We start from the raw sequence: 15411 nt of genomic DNA on the forward strand, positions 1-15411 counted from the left end.
CCGCCCTCAGCTGCTCCCTTGGAGCCAAATGCATTCCTGACATAGAAAGGTAACTTCAGTAGGGAGAAGCCAAGTAATACCAAGACGGAACAGTGAAGGCATAACTTGAGGGCAGCATTAAAGACAGTATTGTGAAACTTTTGGAAGTATTTCAGAAAGAAATTAATTACATTTTCATTTTATTGCTGCAGCAAAACTGTACTACCTATCCACAGAAGTTCCAGATGCATAAATATTCTCTAGAAAGTTAAAAATAAAAACGCTTTAGGCAAACCACACCACATGTTTCTTCATAAAATAAGGAATCTGCATTTGCTGTTGCAGTGCAGACAACAAAATCTGAATGCTTCCATCACAGATGGTGGTATTCCATCCACCCCCTCCCCTGCCCAAAGTCTTACTGAAAATTCAGGAATTGAACAACACCCAGTGTTAAAGTTACCTGAATTAAAAAAGGCAATAAAGAGTGAAAGTGTGAACTTTTACAACAGATTCCTAAACCAGCATAGTAAGTCTGCCCTGTTTATTGAGTATATATTTAAAATATATTATTTTCTCTATTACTGATTTCTGACAGTGCCACAGATTCAACATAAAATTTAAAACTTCCATTGATTTCTTTCCTCACCACTTTTCCTCATTCAGTAATAAAGCCAATCACCACCGTTCTTCCAATCAGCGTGAGCACGATACTACTTTGCTGCAGAGACTGTTTTGACTAAGTCTACATCAGCCAAAGTCTGTCACAAAATACAAGTGTGCATGGCTAAGATCCCAGGTCAGACCAGAATCTTTGAACAAGAGAGTTGGTCTGGAAATTGATCCCAAGTTTCCTGCAGAGCACTAACCACTAAATTAAGCTCTATGATGGGTTACTTGGAGAAGTAACCCCTGTAGTATTTTCAGTTTGAGCTTTTTTACATTACTAAACTTCTCTTGCTGAAAAGACAGTGCATGGCTAAAAAGGTGCAAGCTCTCTATTTACCTAACAAATACAATTTAGATTGTCCTTAGATGTACACATCACTAGCGTAATATAGGAATATTTAATAATAAACTTTCTCTTCTGAAAAGAGAAAGGGAAAACAGAACAGGAAACCTGGAATAAATTTAGCTTGTCCTCATTCTTCAAACTTAGTACCATCCAGACAAATATTCTCCCTGGCTGAACTCTGAAAATGTTCTTCCATAGTTCACTTTCTTAAGCTGGTTGAAAACACTGGAGAACAGTTTATGAAAACTGGAGTTTACCGGAGCCAGAAAGCAACAAAAGCCTGTGTCAAGCTAAAAATTCAAATATTTATTTTAGCTGCTTATTTCTGAAGTCTCCCTTATATCACTGAAGATACCAGGCCAGTTAAGGTTTTCAGTTTACTACCAAGTGACTATGTATACATTTTATTTTCTCATACACGTGTGATTCAACTGTTGCATTTCAAATCATGGCAAAGTCTACTGTTAAAAATTTGTTTCTCTTTAGAAAAGGTTTAAAAAATGAAAAAAAAAAATTCATGTTTGAAAAGTTCCTTTTATACAATTAACTAGTTAACTAGATATGGCTTTATATTGTCTCTTTAATTGTTTAATTTCTAATTTGGGTGATACACATTAAAGGAATTTAGCATGAAAAAAGATTTGCAAAACAGAAACATTTTCATTATTGCATAAAATCTTAAGAGTTGTCTTACAACTTGCATTAAACAAAGAAACCTCATGTCTCCTAGTTTTTCTCCAAATTCAGTAGTGATCAGTTACTAAATAATTCAGATCATTTGCATACGCTTGAAATACATTTCAGCATATGAACATTTCCATAATTTATGTAAGTACCTGTAATGGGATAATCCACGTAACGCCTTGTTTTTCCATCATAGTATTCTGTTCCTTTAACAATTACTAAATGGGCTGGAAAATTTACACCCCAAGCTAATGTGCTTGTGGCAATAAGAACCTAAGACAAAAAGAAAGATTAATGAGGTATATGTAACAAAAAGCCAACTTTTAAAATTCCATGTAAAACTCATTACATCAGGATTCAAAAAGAACACAAAGTACCTGGATTTTGCAGTTCACAAACAATTCTTCCACAGTTTTCCTGTCTCTTTCATGCAGACCTGCATGGTGCATGCCTATTCCAAAAGCAAGTGTCAGCTTCAGATTTGAATCTCTAACTGTGACTATGATGTCATTCATCTGTAATAGAAAGAACAATTGCTTGTTTTAAAACATATTACTCAGAATTTTTAAACTTTTAGGTTTCTTATATTTATTTTTTTATTTTTGTAGCAATGATAATTTGCTCAGTGCCATTTATACAAACAGGAAAACAGAGCCTTCTTCAGTCTCTGAAAAGACTGGTTTTGTCTAAAAAAATAAAACTATATTAAACATAGGGGTGGAATACAAAATGCACATTACTTTACTGACATGCTAAGTAACACAGACAAGCAAATGAAAATGCTGAAAATATCTTGACAGGTCTGGCAAATACTGTGCATTCTGTTCTGTGTTTGTTTAATGCAATCCCTAGTATCAAAGGGGTTAGAACTGGTATAAAAACATAGAAAATCCCTGCAACCAGTAACATAGTAACAGTCGTGAAAAATAAATTTGGCTCTCTCTAATGCCTTTGAACAGATAGACATTTCCTCAGTTTGATAATTTTGCAATTATTATTCATCAAGAAAGCTTCCTATTCACATGCTGAAATGCAAATTAATTAAAAATTTTTTTTTGAATGTGAGGTTGTAATTTATGGTCTCAAACTCTGTAGTGAAATTCAACATCTATTACGTGTGTTCATTTAAAACTTTTAGAAGTCCAGATAAAAAGCTATTTTTATTACTATTACTAATTTTTTCAAATCTGATGTCAATGACTTCTTGGAATAATTTTCACCACTATCATTTTAACCTTCTTGCCTACGTTTTCAAGTCATAAATTTGATAACCAGCTTATTTATTTTTGTAGACGACCTCTGTGAAAAACCTCTTAGGAATAACAAACAAAACTGTCTTGTTAAGTGATTCTACCCTTCAAAACTATTTTTATTTTTTTATTTCTAAGGTAATTTATTATTTTATGTGATTTTAATATAATTATAGCCAGGAACTTTAAAATTTATGCTCTTATTAGTGGTTTCCTGGTGCCACCAGCAGTGGCATGATGATATTGCATACTTAGGCCAGCATCATTCATGGTTGTGGGAGGTATAGCAAGGTTAGAGAAAAAAATAGTAGTGCAGAACAAATTAGTCAGGGTAACTGAATAATTTGGACATAGTGTTCAGCCTCATCTCAGACTGAGTTCTCCAAAATACAGAGGTATGACTACAGTCATGTCCTCATTTCTACTTAGGACTCTTCTGATGTTCAAAACTGTAACCTCTCTAAATACTTCCTGCGTTTCATAATTCTCAGACCTTAATGTGAACAGAATGATTCACTTATCTAAACTCAAGCAACTTGTTTAACTACTATAAAAAGAATCCTTAAAAGGTACGAAAAATCCACAGAACATAACAGTCCATATTGAGGATTTTAAAACAAACAAACAGACCAACCAACAAACAATAAAGATTTTGTAAATCAATCAATTTTGTCAGGAAGAGCAATTGCAAAGCATTTTAAAAGTCTATTTGTTAAACTAACCTTGACTAACAGAACCACAGTAACAGAGAATCCAATTAAAAAAAAATGTTCAAGTTTTGATAGATCAATCAATTTAATCTGCCAATGGAAGCTCCTAAACTTGTTTTCCCCTCACAATGCAGTTGTGTGGATGTTCCTGGGAGTTTCCTATACTATAAGACATGGAAGACGTGGAAGGTTTGTTGTATAAACTGACCTAGCATGTATAAAAGAGAAGGGCGCTTACAGAAGAAAAGAGTGAAAGGGTCTATAAAACACTGAAGAGAAAGGGAGCAGAAAGAAAAAGCCCAATGCATTGAGAAGAAAAGAGGGGATAAGTCCATTTAGGAAAGGGAAGCAAGAAGAGGGGTAGATTAGTCGAAGATAGTAAAGAGCTGAATGAAAGGAGGATATGTTAAAGGATAAAGTTTATCTATCTAGATACAATCAGCAAACCTTTGATTTCTCTAGTCAACATGTAGACATGTGACTGCAGTGTGGACAAAATGAATTATGACCCATCTTAAAGGGTTTTTCTTCTAAGACTAAAAAATATCTGGATAAGATGGGAACACACATACTGTTTTCTCTACAATTATGACCATCAACATACAATACTAAAAATATTATCAAACCTACTAATGATTTTTTTACTATGGGTTTATTAATTCGTACTAGTACTGCAGAGGGTCCTTATGCCTACGTACACACTTTGAGAAATAATAGCTATATGTGTATATTTAATAGGAAACTAAGATGAAAAAAGTAGAAAACAAAATTGGCAAATACGTGAAAAATAAACAAAAAAATGCATTTACATTTTAGTTTCTGCATTCAAGAATTGACAAAAGAAATTACATTGCAAAAACATTTATTTCATTATTCACATCAAAAGAACATGATATTGGGAAAATAATGCATCTAAATCCCCTTTTCCTCTAGAACAGTACAGTGATCAAATTAGCTGATTGGGATTAGTCTATAGCCATTAGACTGCTCCTTCAGCACACGCCGTTTTACACTGGGAGCACTTCCAGCACACGATCTGAGCTAAACCTTTCTGCCATTGAGTTGCCAGCATAAAACGTCCTAAATTCACACCGCTGGGAATTTATTCAAAGATGTTCTTCTTGCTTTTACAATCAGCGGTGGTTATTTTTTTCCCCTCTGACTTGTATTAGAGCGGCGGCCTGTGGTGCTGTTAGTCATACCTGCAAAGCAGTGTAATTTACCACAGGAAAACGAAAGAACCCTTAGCAGGAGCACTGGTGCATTTACTGCTATCCTGTCATTTTAGCAGCAGGGAATCCTAGTCATTTTTAGCTGACCCCTTACTTTCACATAAATCACTGTAATAAACATAACTGTTTTACCCATAGGCACAATCCAAGGCTTAAAATTCTCATGACAATTTATTTAAAAATATAACTCCCTTATGTCAGTGTAGTGTAAGAATATTATAACTTTCTATTAAGAAATCATGGCACAATTAATAGGTTCATTAACCAGAAACAGACACAGCACTGTGACTATAAAACAAATCTAACATTTCTGCAGTTATGACTCAATTACTATTTATCTTTCTGAAAACAACTGTAATGTTGTTTTACTCACAGAAGGATAAATGAAATATGTTTTATCTTAAGAACAGAAAAAAGTATATTAAAATAATATAAGGAAATATGCATCCCACTGGCATTAAAAAACCCTGTACAACACCAATGCAGGGAACTTAATGCCAGGAGGGATTTTTCCCTGGACTCATAGACAGGCAGGATCAGGCCCATGCTGAAAGGTTTTGCTATCCTCCATAGGTTTTTTTGATGAACAAAGAAAAATATCTCCTGAAAACCAATTTGGAAATCTTGTAGCATCGTAAAATATTTATTCTAAAAAATAAACTTTATTTCTACATTTTCTCTTCTAATTTCTGAACAAACTCGATTTTTCTCAAACTACTAAGTAGTCATTTTCTTTGTTCCTGCACATATGTAAACTGTTGAACCATTTACTTAAAGCTAATAGAACTTTTTTTTAATATTTTAAATTTATTATACTTAAAAAGCTTTTGTAGAAAGATAGGATTCCATTTAAGCAGATACATTACCCTGTGCCTGAAATACATTCCAGTCAGAGTATAATTCAGCAAGTTGATGACAATGCTGGCTCCAAAAGAAAGGAGGAGACCAGATTGGACAAGAATGAGCTAACAGATTGTGCAGCCCAATTCTGTCCCTTTGAGTGTGATATATTGTTTCAAGATGCTAAAACCCCATACTTTCTCAAAGCGTATCTGTTGTGCTGGTTTTCCCATTTTCACAGAATCCTCATTATTAGTACTCTCTACTCTTTTCAAAGCACGTCAGACTCAGACCATATGCCACTGAATAATGCTTATCAATTGTCTAAAATGCCCAATAGAAGAAAGATCTGCCAAACAAAAGAATCGTGAAAGTTATGAAGTCTTTTACAAAAATAATTACATATTTCACATCTGCTACAGATGTTAAGTGAAATAAAAACATCTCCTTGTTATAACTAAATGGTAATTTTTATGACACACTTTTGTGTCATAAAACCAATGTCTTGTAGAAGGAAGCTGAACTTCTATAATGAGTGAAACACTTAGAAATCATTCTTGGGTACCCTCCTGATCTTTAAAAGCAGAAAAAAGAAACATCTTACAAAATTATTTTTGATGAAAAGTTGGCTTATACTTCAGAACTATCCCACACTGAACAAGACGCCTAAAACAACTCAAATAAGATTATTCAAAGAACATTTTCAAATGTGGTTTAAACAGTTAAAATATATTATTAAATCATATTTAACAATACATAATAATACATTAAAGTATAATAATATATTAAAACATTTAAAAAGACACATTTAAATGACAGCAATATACCTGTTCATGACACAGACCAGTGTCATGACACAGACCACTTCTATTCCTGTTTTATAGCACAACATTATCTCAAAATATTAACATGGATATAATAGGTTCTTTGATTTAAAGGTTAGTGAAGGAAAAACCATCTTTTGTCTTTCCAAGAATTCTTAGGACTTTTTTGTTGGCTTTGGGCTCTTTTGTTAACAATGCAAACCAGAACTATTGGTAAAATTTCATTCACTTTCATGCATATGTCTATGGGTATTTCCACATAATGTACAAACACATACGAACTAATCCAGAATTAGTGCACAGATGTTTATACACTCACACATCTAAAAGGGCAAAATCAGAATGGGTCTGATTCGTTCTTTTGCAGTCAATGAATGTCCTTCATTCAAGGGCCCTTGAATTCGGTGGCGGCAAACTATTGCCTGATATGGATGCTATTGAATATTACTGTAGGTATGTTTGTGCTAAAGGATATTAGTTATTTCTAGAGGTTTCATAAAGAACAGTCTTAACAAGATGCAGATGGTAAAATGATGCACAAAGCAGAATGCAAAAACCATTGTGGTTAAAGTTAAAACTATGTACACTGGTACATGTCTTCTCCCTCCTTGCACTGTAAACAGAAAAAAAATAAATAAATCCAAGTATCTGGACAGGGAATAAATTTTTAAAGAAACCCCACCAAACAAATAAGAAAACACCCTGCTTGTCTGCTGGTGAGTACTGCATTCTAACTTCAAACAATAAACCATAAATACTACTTTTGTACTTTTGTTTTAGGTTAAAAACAAAAAGCTGTAAAAACATTAGAGAAAAATAAATAAACAGAAAACTTGATTCTAATAAATTAAGTTGTAAAAAGATTGCAACATTTTCTGCCACCACAGATGTAGATGCAATTTCTGACAGAGAAGGACTTGTCCCTCTTTAATCAGCTCCTAATGTAGAACAGTATAACTGATCTTACACAAGCTGACCATCAGAAACTGGTCACACTGTCTGTTTCCAAAAGGATAATCTGAGCTATCTTCCCTTTTAACAAGATAAGTAATGGGCCACAAGCTTGAACATGACAGTCCTGGCTGACAAGACCAAATTAGAATTTTAGCTGGGAAGTGTGTATTTAAAAATCCTCTAATGGTTATACAAAAAACCCAGGGTAAGCATAACATTTTCTTTTTTCATGGGCACGTTGGCATCAAAGAACAAGAAAAAGAAACAAAGAACCACTCTATTTACAGATGTAGTCTCCACTTTGAGATGCACTGTCCATTCACATTTCTGTCATGATGCACCTGTGCCTCAAAAGTATAACCAGGACAATCTTTACAGAGTGATATCTAATGAAGAGTCCTTGCTATTATTGCAGAAGGCAAGGAAGACAGCTTCTGCTGCTGCTTCTTCACTCTTCAGTGAAAAATAAACTCAGTCTTGGGGCATATTGTAAGAGAGATAGAGAGCTCATTTTGGAATGTGTATGGACAATGCACCTTACAGAACAATTAAAAAACATTTCTAAGACTCTAAAGGTAACTACTCTTTCTTTTCCTAGAGACTGCCCACTCATACTCTGGGAAAACTGTAGCAGTCTTGCTTAAATCCTGGAGAATATCTGCATGTGTAATTGGAAAATGTAGGGGTGAGCATTAAAGCATCAGCTACAAATCCTGGTAAGAAGGGTATTTCAAACATCATTGGAGGCATCCTTGGTCAGACAAAAGTACATGTAATACATGAGGTCTTTGAGTGGCCATTTCTTCACAAAAAACATGCACATAGCCTGAAACTTAGTTGGATAGAATCTATTAAGCAAATTTAACTATTGTAGTGCCGCAACAGGTCCAGCAGAACTTCAAAACAGAGCATTATTAGAAACAGCAATTTTCATTAAGTACTGGCCAGTTTTATGAAGACTGATTGCTGTCTCAGCTTTCTGCATACCTTTCAGCTTTCTGAATGCTGTAATGGGTATGAGCCAAAACTTGCACATTAGACATGAAATTCAAGAAAAGTGTCCAGGAACAACCATTCCCAAAACCTAATGGAGCTGCCTATAACACACATATTTTTCAGAAGATGCATGTATAAGAAAATTCCTTCTTGACTAACTTCAGTTGCACCTGTTAGATAATGACTCCTATGAGGGAAAGAACATCTTGTATGATTCCTCCATGATCCAGGCAGGCTGTTACCTATGTTGGTGGCAACAGTTGAAGGGTTGTTTCTGTATGTCACATATAGATACAAATATGTATTCTAGAAGGTTCATGCAAGTTCATGTCATTTGAAATATAACTGATTGATACATTGCCTGAATTTGATAATTGGAGCTGGGTGGCAAAAACAGAGGTAGATTTGCCTGTTACCTGAGAGTACTGTGAAAAGCAGTGTGGTAGACTGTGAACAGAATCATTCATCACAAGCTTCAAACAAGAGCCTGTTTTACCACCACAGGGAGAATCTCTACAGAGAAGATTAGGGAAGCTAAGATGATGCCATAGCTGATAAAAAAAGGTCCAGTATTGGTAACAATGACATTAACAAAGACCCAGTACTGGTCTCTGCTGTATTCCAATCTCTTCCCCACAAGGCCTGAATCTCTCTGATACCATCACAAAGAGTAACAAAGAAAAAAACACTTTTAATGGCTGTAAGAATCTGTCTCTACCTCAACATCAGCCCTTTAGAAGCTATTATGGATGGCACTATTTTACAACACTTCAAGAAGCCTTATGAAATCTACTCACTGGGAAGCTAACATAAACAGACGAGCTTTTAGCCATCGTGTAGCAAACGCAATTGCACCATTAAACAAAACTTGTGAGTTCTCAAAGGAATCTTATGTCAGCCAAAATTAATATTATACAAATAAGGCCGAGTGAAGAAAAATGCCATGGTCTGCTGTACAGCTTGCTAACTTTGTATACACCCATGAAAAATCTCATATATCTCAAAATACTTCAGAGTTAAGAATTATGACTATTTTGAAAGTAAAGTAATTTTTCTGTAAGTCCCCATAAAGGAACAGTGGTTGGCAAAAAAAAACAAACGTGAAAAACTGACAGGAAAAAAAAGTTGTTGTTTAAAAGGCAACAACAATTTAATTCTTCTAACTGGTCCATTTTAATCCCATATGGAATTGAGAAACACTTGAAATTTTGGACAAGGGTTTAAGACATGGAATACCTACTATAAAGTATTTGCTAGTTCTACTTTTCAAACTTGAAAACATTGAAGCAATCTGGGGAGAATTTTGTCTATTTCACCTAGTCTAAGCCTGACCCTAATGTTACTTGAGATTAAATTTTTTAAATTAAAAACCCCCTAAATTATGATTAGGGTTTATTATTATTAAAAAATTAGGCAGGATATACACTATGTATGTAGCACTACTAGAGCTTTGTCCTTTCCTTCAATGTCAAATGAAACTCAGGATAATCATGCTCATTTAAAACACAAAACTACAAACTAGTCCCATAATTACCCAAAGAAATGTCCACTTGAAATTGTGGGTACTTCAAACAGAATTGTGTTCTGCATAATAGTGGTAAGATATAACAACTTAGAACTTAATCCTCAGTCTTTTACATTTACGTAATCAGAACTGAGTAACTTGGTAGGTATCTCATGCTCCAAACATTCAGCTTATTAATTCAAATATAAATCATATGCAAATGTTATTAAACTAATAAATGCAAAGTCTGCTTGTCCTTGTTGGCTCCTATTTCAAAACCTTCAGAGGCTTATTCTGAAACATGAAATTCAAAGACTCCTAATAGAAAACCCTTTTCCAGCAAGTGAAGAAGCTTCAGTTAAGTTCTTTTTGGAATAGCAGTGGCTCCCAGGACATGGGGAAACTATTCATAATAATGCAAGTCATTTAGGGCAAGTTGCCCAGTGCATATTCTAATTGTAGGTGAGATTACTACAGTAAACCAGCACAAGGTACTAGAGTATTCTACTAAGTAATAATAACTTGGATATGAGATGTTTCTATTAAGTTCAAGAAAACATTAAATAGAGGTTCTACAGCTAGAAAAGCACCATCAAGTTAAGATACACTTTAGCAGTAATGGTTTATCAACCAAGACAGCCATTTTCTATTTTAAAAATCCATCCAAAACAGGAAGGATAAAGATGTTATGCTTTATCTCTGAAAAATCACATTTTATTTTTTGGCAAAGAGCAAATAAACACAAACAATATAATGTAGAAATCTACACTTTTTCGCATATAATATTTACAATTGTATAACCATTGATAAAACTGTTTATATATAAATATTCATACAGTATTCAACTTGGATTTTATCTTTGTGATTCCTGCATTTTGCTTTGTTTTGGCCCTAAATTATCACAGAAATTCCTAGTAGAAGATCTGCAACAATTAGAAAAAGCTAGTTTCCAAAATCTAGAAAATCTGAATATCAACCAAAAAAAACCTGTTTTGCAGCAGTGATACACTATAATCAGGACCATTAGTGCAGAAGGAAATAAATAATACTGTATTCAGAGCAGGTGCCAAACTGAGTGAATTAAATATAATCTGAATCTGATATACAGTTTGAAGAATGCAGATAAAAGAGAATATTGAATGGTTGTTTATTATTTAGCCATCATTCACGTTTTGAAGTAAACAAAAGAAGATTTAAAAAAAAATAGAACAAAATGTAATTAAAGATTATATTGCTTGAAAAAGAATAAAAAAAAAGCCTTTACTCTAGCACTGTTTAACATCTAAGTGTTTGACTTTGCAATCTTTACATTCTTAAAACAAAGATATTGGCTTTTGTTACTTTTTTTATATCATTGATTTATTTCCTTAATATGCAAGACTGAACCATTACTAAATGATTGGTTCTGCAGTATATCTATCTATCTATGAATATCGATGGATGCACGTATATACAGAGGTACATATAATCACACAGATATATATATACATATATATACATATACAAAATGCATCTCATGAGAAGGATGATTTTTCTCCTAAAACACTGAAAGAGACTTGGTTTAGATTTCAGCTCAACATCTATATGTCACAGATGTCCGGCTGTAAACTTTAGAGAGCACTAGCCCTCTTTCTTTTAGTCTTTGTCTTATCTTGGTATCAAAGACTTGCACCATGTGATATATGTTGTCTGGGACCATGGAACTAGCATTAATAAGAGATATGCAGGAAAAAACAAAGATAAAAGAGTTTGTGTTCTGAAGTTCCGCTCTCGCACAGACGCTTCTATAGCCTTATTGTTGACACTACTTTTAATACATAAGGAAACTTAGCATATGCACAACTCTTTCAAGATCTACCCTCAAACGGCTCTTTTGTTTTAGATAATTTTTTTTTCAAACAAACATCAATAAAATAGAAGCAAAATACAAATAAGGAAGGTGAAATGATTCTACCTCTCTTTCATCCATCTTCAGCCATTGTTTGGGATCATCCTCTGTGGCTAGGAAAGCGATGAGATCTAAGGCAGTAAGCCTTGTCTGACGTCTGGATGACACAAAAATAAGAACAGGCTTGGCTGGAGAATGACTCCGAATTGCTGTTGAGCAAAACAGAACTTGAGAATTAGACCCTTTAATGACAAAAATTAGAGTTTCTCCTTGCAATCCCATGACAGCTGATAGACCACTCTGCAGATGACATACAGGTATGTCTGCTGAGTCTATTCTGCTGGATGGATAATGGATACAACTGAGGTGAGAATACACCACCTCTGAACCAAAGACCATAAAACTACGCTTAGCTGAGTCTCAGTCGATTTTCCCTGCTACTTCAGTGATCACTAAGTTAATTAAGAGAACCAGTTATGAAAAAAACCCAACAAAACACCACAAAACCTAGACGAGCTTTCTAGACTTCAAGCTTGCAAAATTCTCTATCTCAGCCTAATAAGTATGTTAATGTTTTTTCTACACTATTGTCTCAGACTAAGTGCCATGAAGGTCTAAAATTTGCTTTCTGTCTGACCCAGAGCTCAAACTGCATCAACTCATGTCAGCCTATGAAGGATCACTTCAATCTACCAATATCAGAAAAGGTAAAAAAAGTAGAAAGTGACTTTTCAATAGCTGCTGTGGAAGTGGGCATTACAGTACAAGAGAACTTTGTTTCTGTGTTTACTAATTAGTCTGATCTATTTAAACCAATGACGATATATTTAAACCAGTTATGTTTTAGGACTTTTTTAAAAAGCATTTTCTTGCTCAGCCAATCTTTGAAAAGTTTCAGCTTGCAGTGAAATTGTTATGGACTCAGGAATAAGTATTGCCATGAAAATGCTAAAATAACCTTGACTGTATCATGTCAAACAAGTGGGGAACAGTGTGTGCAATAAATCATATTTATAGAGATTTTCTAACTTCAACAAGCACTAGAAGTATATATATATATAGTACTATATATATATATAGTATATATTCTAGGTGTACCTAGAATTTCAAATACTCTCTCTAAACCACTTATAAATCTGTTTGTGTGTTTTCTCATGTAATTCTCATTCAAGCAATTAAATTTATGTATTGTTAATTTCTGAAAACTATTTCATACTGCCCACCAGCACATATTATTCCCCAGTTCCTGAATACTACCCAGCATGTGCTCCTGCATATACACGCGCGATGCAGTTGGGCAATTACTGAAATAGGATAATTCATGTGTATTTATATCTTACAACTACATATACCAATATATCTATATATTTTAAAAGCCCAACATCTAATGGATTTTTGTTGCTTCAGGAACAGGTGTGGCAGCACAGCCCAAGACAGATTTATTGTTCATTAGTGTTTTTGTACAATGCTCTTGTGGAGGTGTAAATAATCCGAGCTGTCAAGATTGGTCTCTAGTCCACAATCAATACTTTGCTTCTGTCATAAGGCTAATTAAAGCAGCTAAAAAGTCCCCTCGCAAATGTCACCTCACAATCAACAGCAGTTCAGATTACAAAATTTATTTTGGAGGTTATTTTTAATTGATATAATAAATATTCCTTATGTAACGAAAACAAAACGTTCAAATAAAATACAAGAGAGTTTTTCTTAAGTCTATACTGCTTGCCAGCTTGGTTAAGAATAAAAAATTGGAAACAGAAGCAAATCTGGATGCACTACAAATTTTGAATTTTATGGTTATTGCTTTGAAACTAGAATTATAGGAGGTTAGCCTGACTTGCAACTTCTGTTCTGTTTTAATGCTTACATGCAGTGGTCCATATGAAAATACCTCAGCAGATTAATAGTATGAATGGTTTTATTGCTTTCTAAATTTCAAATATTTTTACACAAATATTTCTTTCTGGTGTCAAACACTAAGAGAAAACACATTTTATTTCCCCTTTGCTAACACTAATTTTATTCTTCTGTTCTAAATACATTACATTCCTCTGTTACATGTTGCATTTGCAGCACACTTTATGTTTCAGACAAATAGCTTTGGGCCATTAGCAGAGCAGATTCCCCCAATACATGCCAAGAGTACATACAGTAACACATGTTGCAAATGTGCTGCAAATAACTGTGTAAAGTCCCTTTTTCTTTTACAGAAAGAAGGAGAGGGTCTAGGAGCTCGCTGCTTACCCTGAAAAGCAGGTTTGTTCATGCTGGCCATGCGAGGACAGTAATGCTGGCCAGGGAAGCCCTGAATGTGCACCTCCAGAGGAACTGGGCGCACTGACGGTCGGAAGTTGAACAGACCCATCTACAAGAGAACATTTTTTTCAAGTTTAACCTTGAATTATCTTATCAATTGCTATTTTGTTTTGCTGCAGGACAAATACATATCCATTTTCTAAAACTTTTTTCATACCTGATTAATATTTAGCCAGTCAGCAAGGTCTCTGGCATTTGCTAAAGCAGTGGACAAACCAACTACTCTTACAGGCTTCTCTGTGTGAGATGAGATAAAGTTTGTTCGAGACACAATGACTTCCAATACTGGGCCTCTCTCATCCCCTAGTAAATGAAAAGTCAATTGAAAAACAGAGAAGAAGAAAAGGTTCAGATATCAAAAAGTATATTCACATCATAAGTAACAGCACACTCCTTTAGCAATCAGTTAGCAATGATTCTGATCAAAAGCAGCGAAACATGCTCACCTAGAAGATGGATCTCATCTATGATAAGAATGGCAACCTTCTGAACATAGCTTCTGTTCTGCCAGCTTCTGCTGACACCATCCCACTTCTCTGGGGTAGTAACAATCAGGTCAGCTTGGGCAATAGCTCTCATATCAGGAGTCACATCTCCTGTCAACTCTACAACCCTGTAATCAAGAAGGACAGTGGCTTGGCTTTACAAAGCTTTAAAACATCTTAATGTTCAAATATTTACTCCTTAACTTAAATTCTTAAAAGAGGAAAGAAACAAAATTAAGCAAAGTAATTTTGCATCTTGTCAAACACCTTTAACAGGATTTTCAAAGTTGTTTTAAGTAAATAAACCTGTCTCTTTGTTCCCCTAGTAAACACCATATAAATACCAAATACATTCCTTAGCAAAATCATATAAAAAGAAGAGGACAAATATGAGTCCCAACCAATGGTTAGTTGATCAAAATGAAGATAACATAATACTGGTATGCTGTAATGTGAATCATAACACCCTATCATAGACAGGATGAAAGCTTTCATGGAGGCTACCACGTTGCTGCCTGCTGTTCTGTATGGATCTCTGGTTTGAATAATGAGGCTAAACTGCAGTGTGTATTGCATTTGCTGGTGAAGGTCCATTAAGGTGCAGAAATTAGCCTGAGATTACTTTTTGAAGAAGATTAGAAGAGTTTTTCCAATTGTTTGCAGCATTTGTGATGATCCATCATTTTAGATGGATGCATTACAATGGGTTTTTGACATTTCAATGACACATTCTA

The 15411-nt window shown here is 34.4% G+C and overlaps 1 protein-coding gene across 3 annotated transcripts in view; it reads right to left on the reverse strand.

Moving 5' to 3' along the window:
* The window catches only part of ASCC3 (activating signal cointegrator 1 complex subunit 3), a 255345-nt gene that overhangs the window by 55318 nt on the left and 184616 nt on the right, over positions 1–15411 (reverse strand). For all 3 annotated transcript variants that reach the window (XM_048296916.1, XM_048296915.1, XM_048296914.1), the window contains exons 27-32: positions 14639–14805; positions 14350–14495; positions 14121–14241; positions 11943–12085; positions 2056–2193; positions 1831–1951 (exon numbers count right to left, since the gene is read on the reverse strand). In XM_048296916.1, coding sequence (XP_048152873.1) covers positions 1831–1951; positions 2056–2193; positions 11943–12085; positions 14121–14241; positions 14350–14495; positions 14639–14805 — 836 coding nt within the window. The remainder of the gene's footprint in view (positions 1–1830; positions 1952–2055; positions 2194–11942; positions 12086–14120; positions 14242–14349; positions 14496–14638; positions 14806–15411) is intronic.

Source organism: Corvus hawaiiensis, chromosome 3 (genome assembly GCF_020740725.1).
Source record: "Corvus hawaiiensis isolate bCorHaw1 chromosome 3, bCorHaw1.pri.cur, whole genome shotgun sequence".
Lineage (NCBI taxonomy): Eukaryota > Metazoa > Chordata > Aves > Passeriformes > Corvidae > Corvus > Corvus hawaiiensis.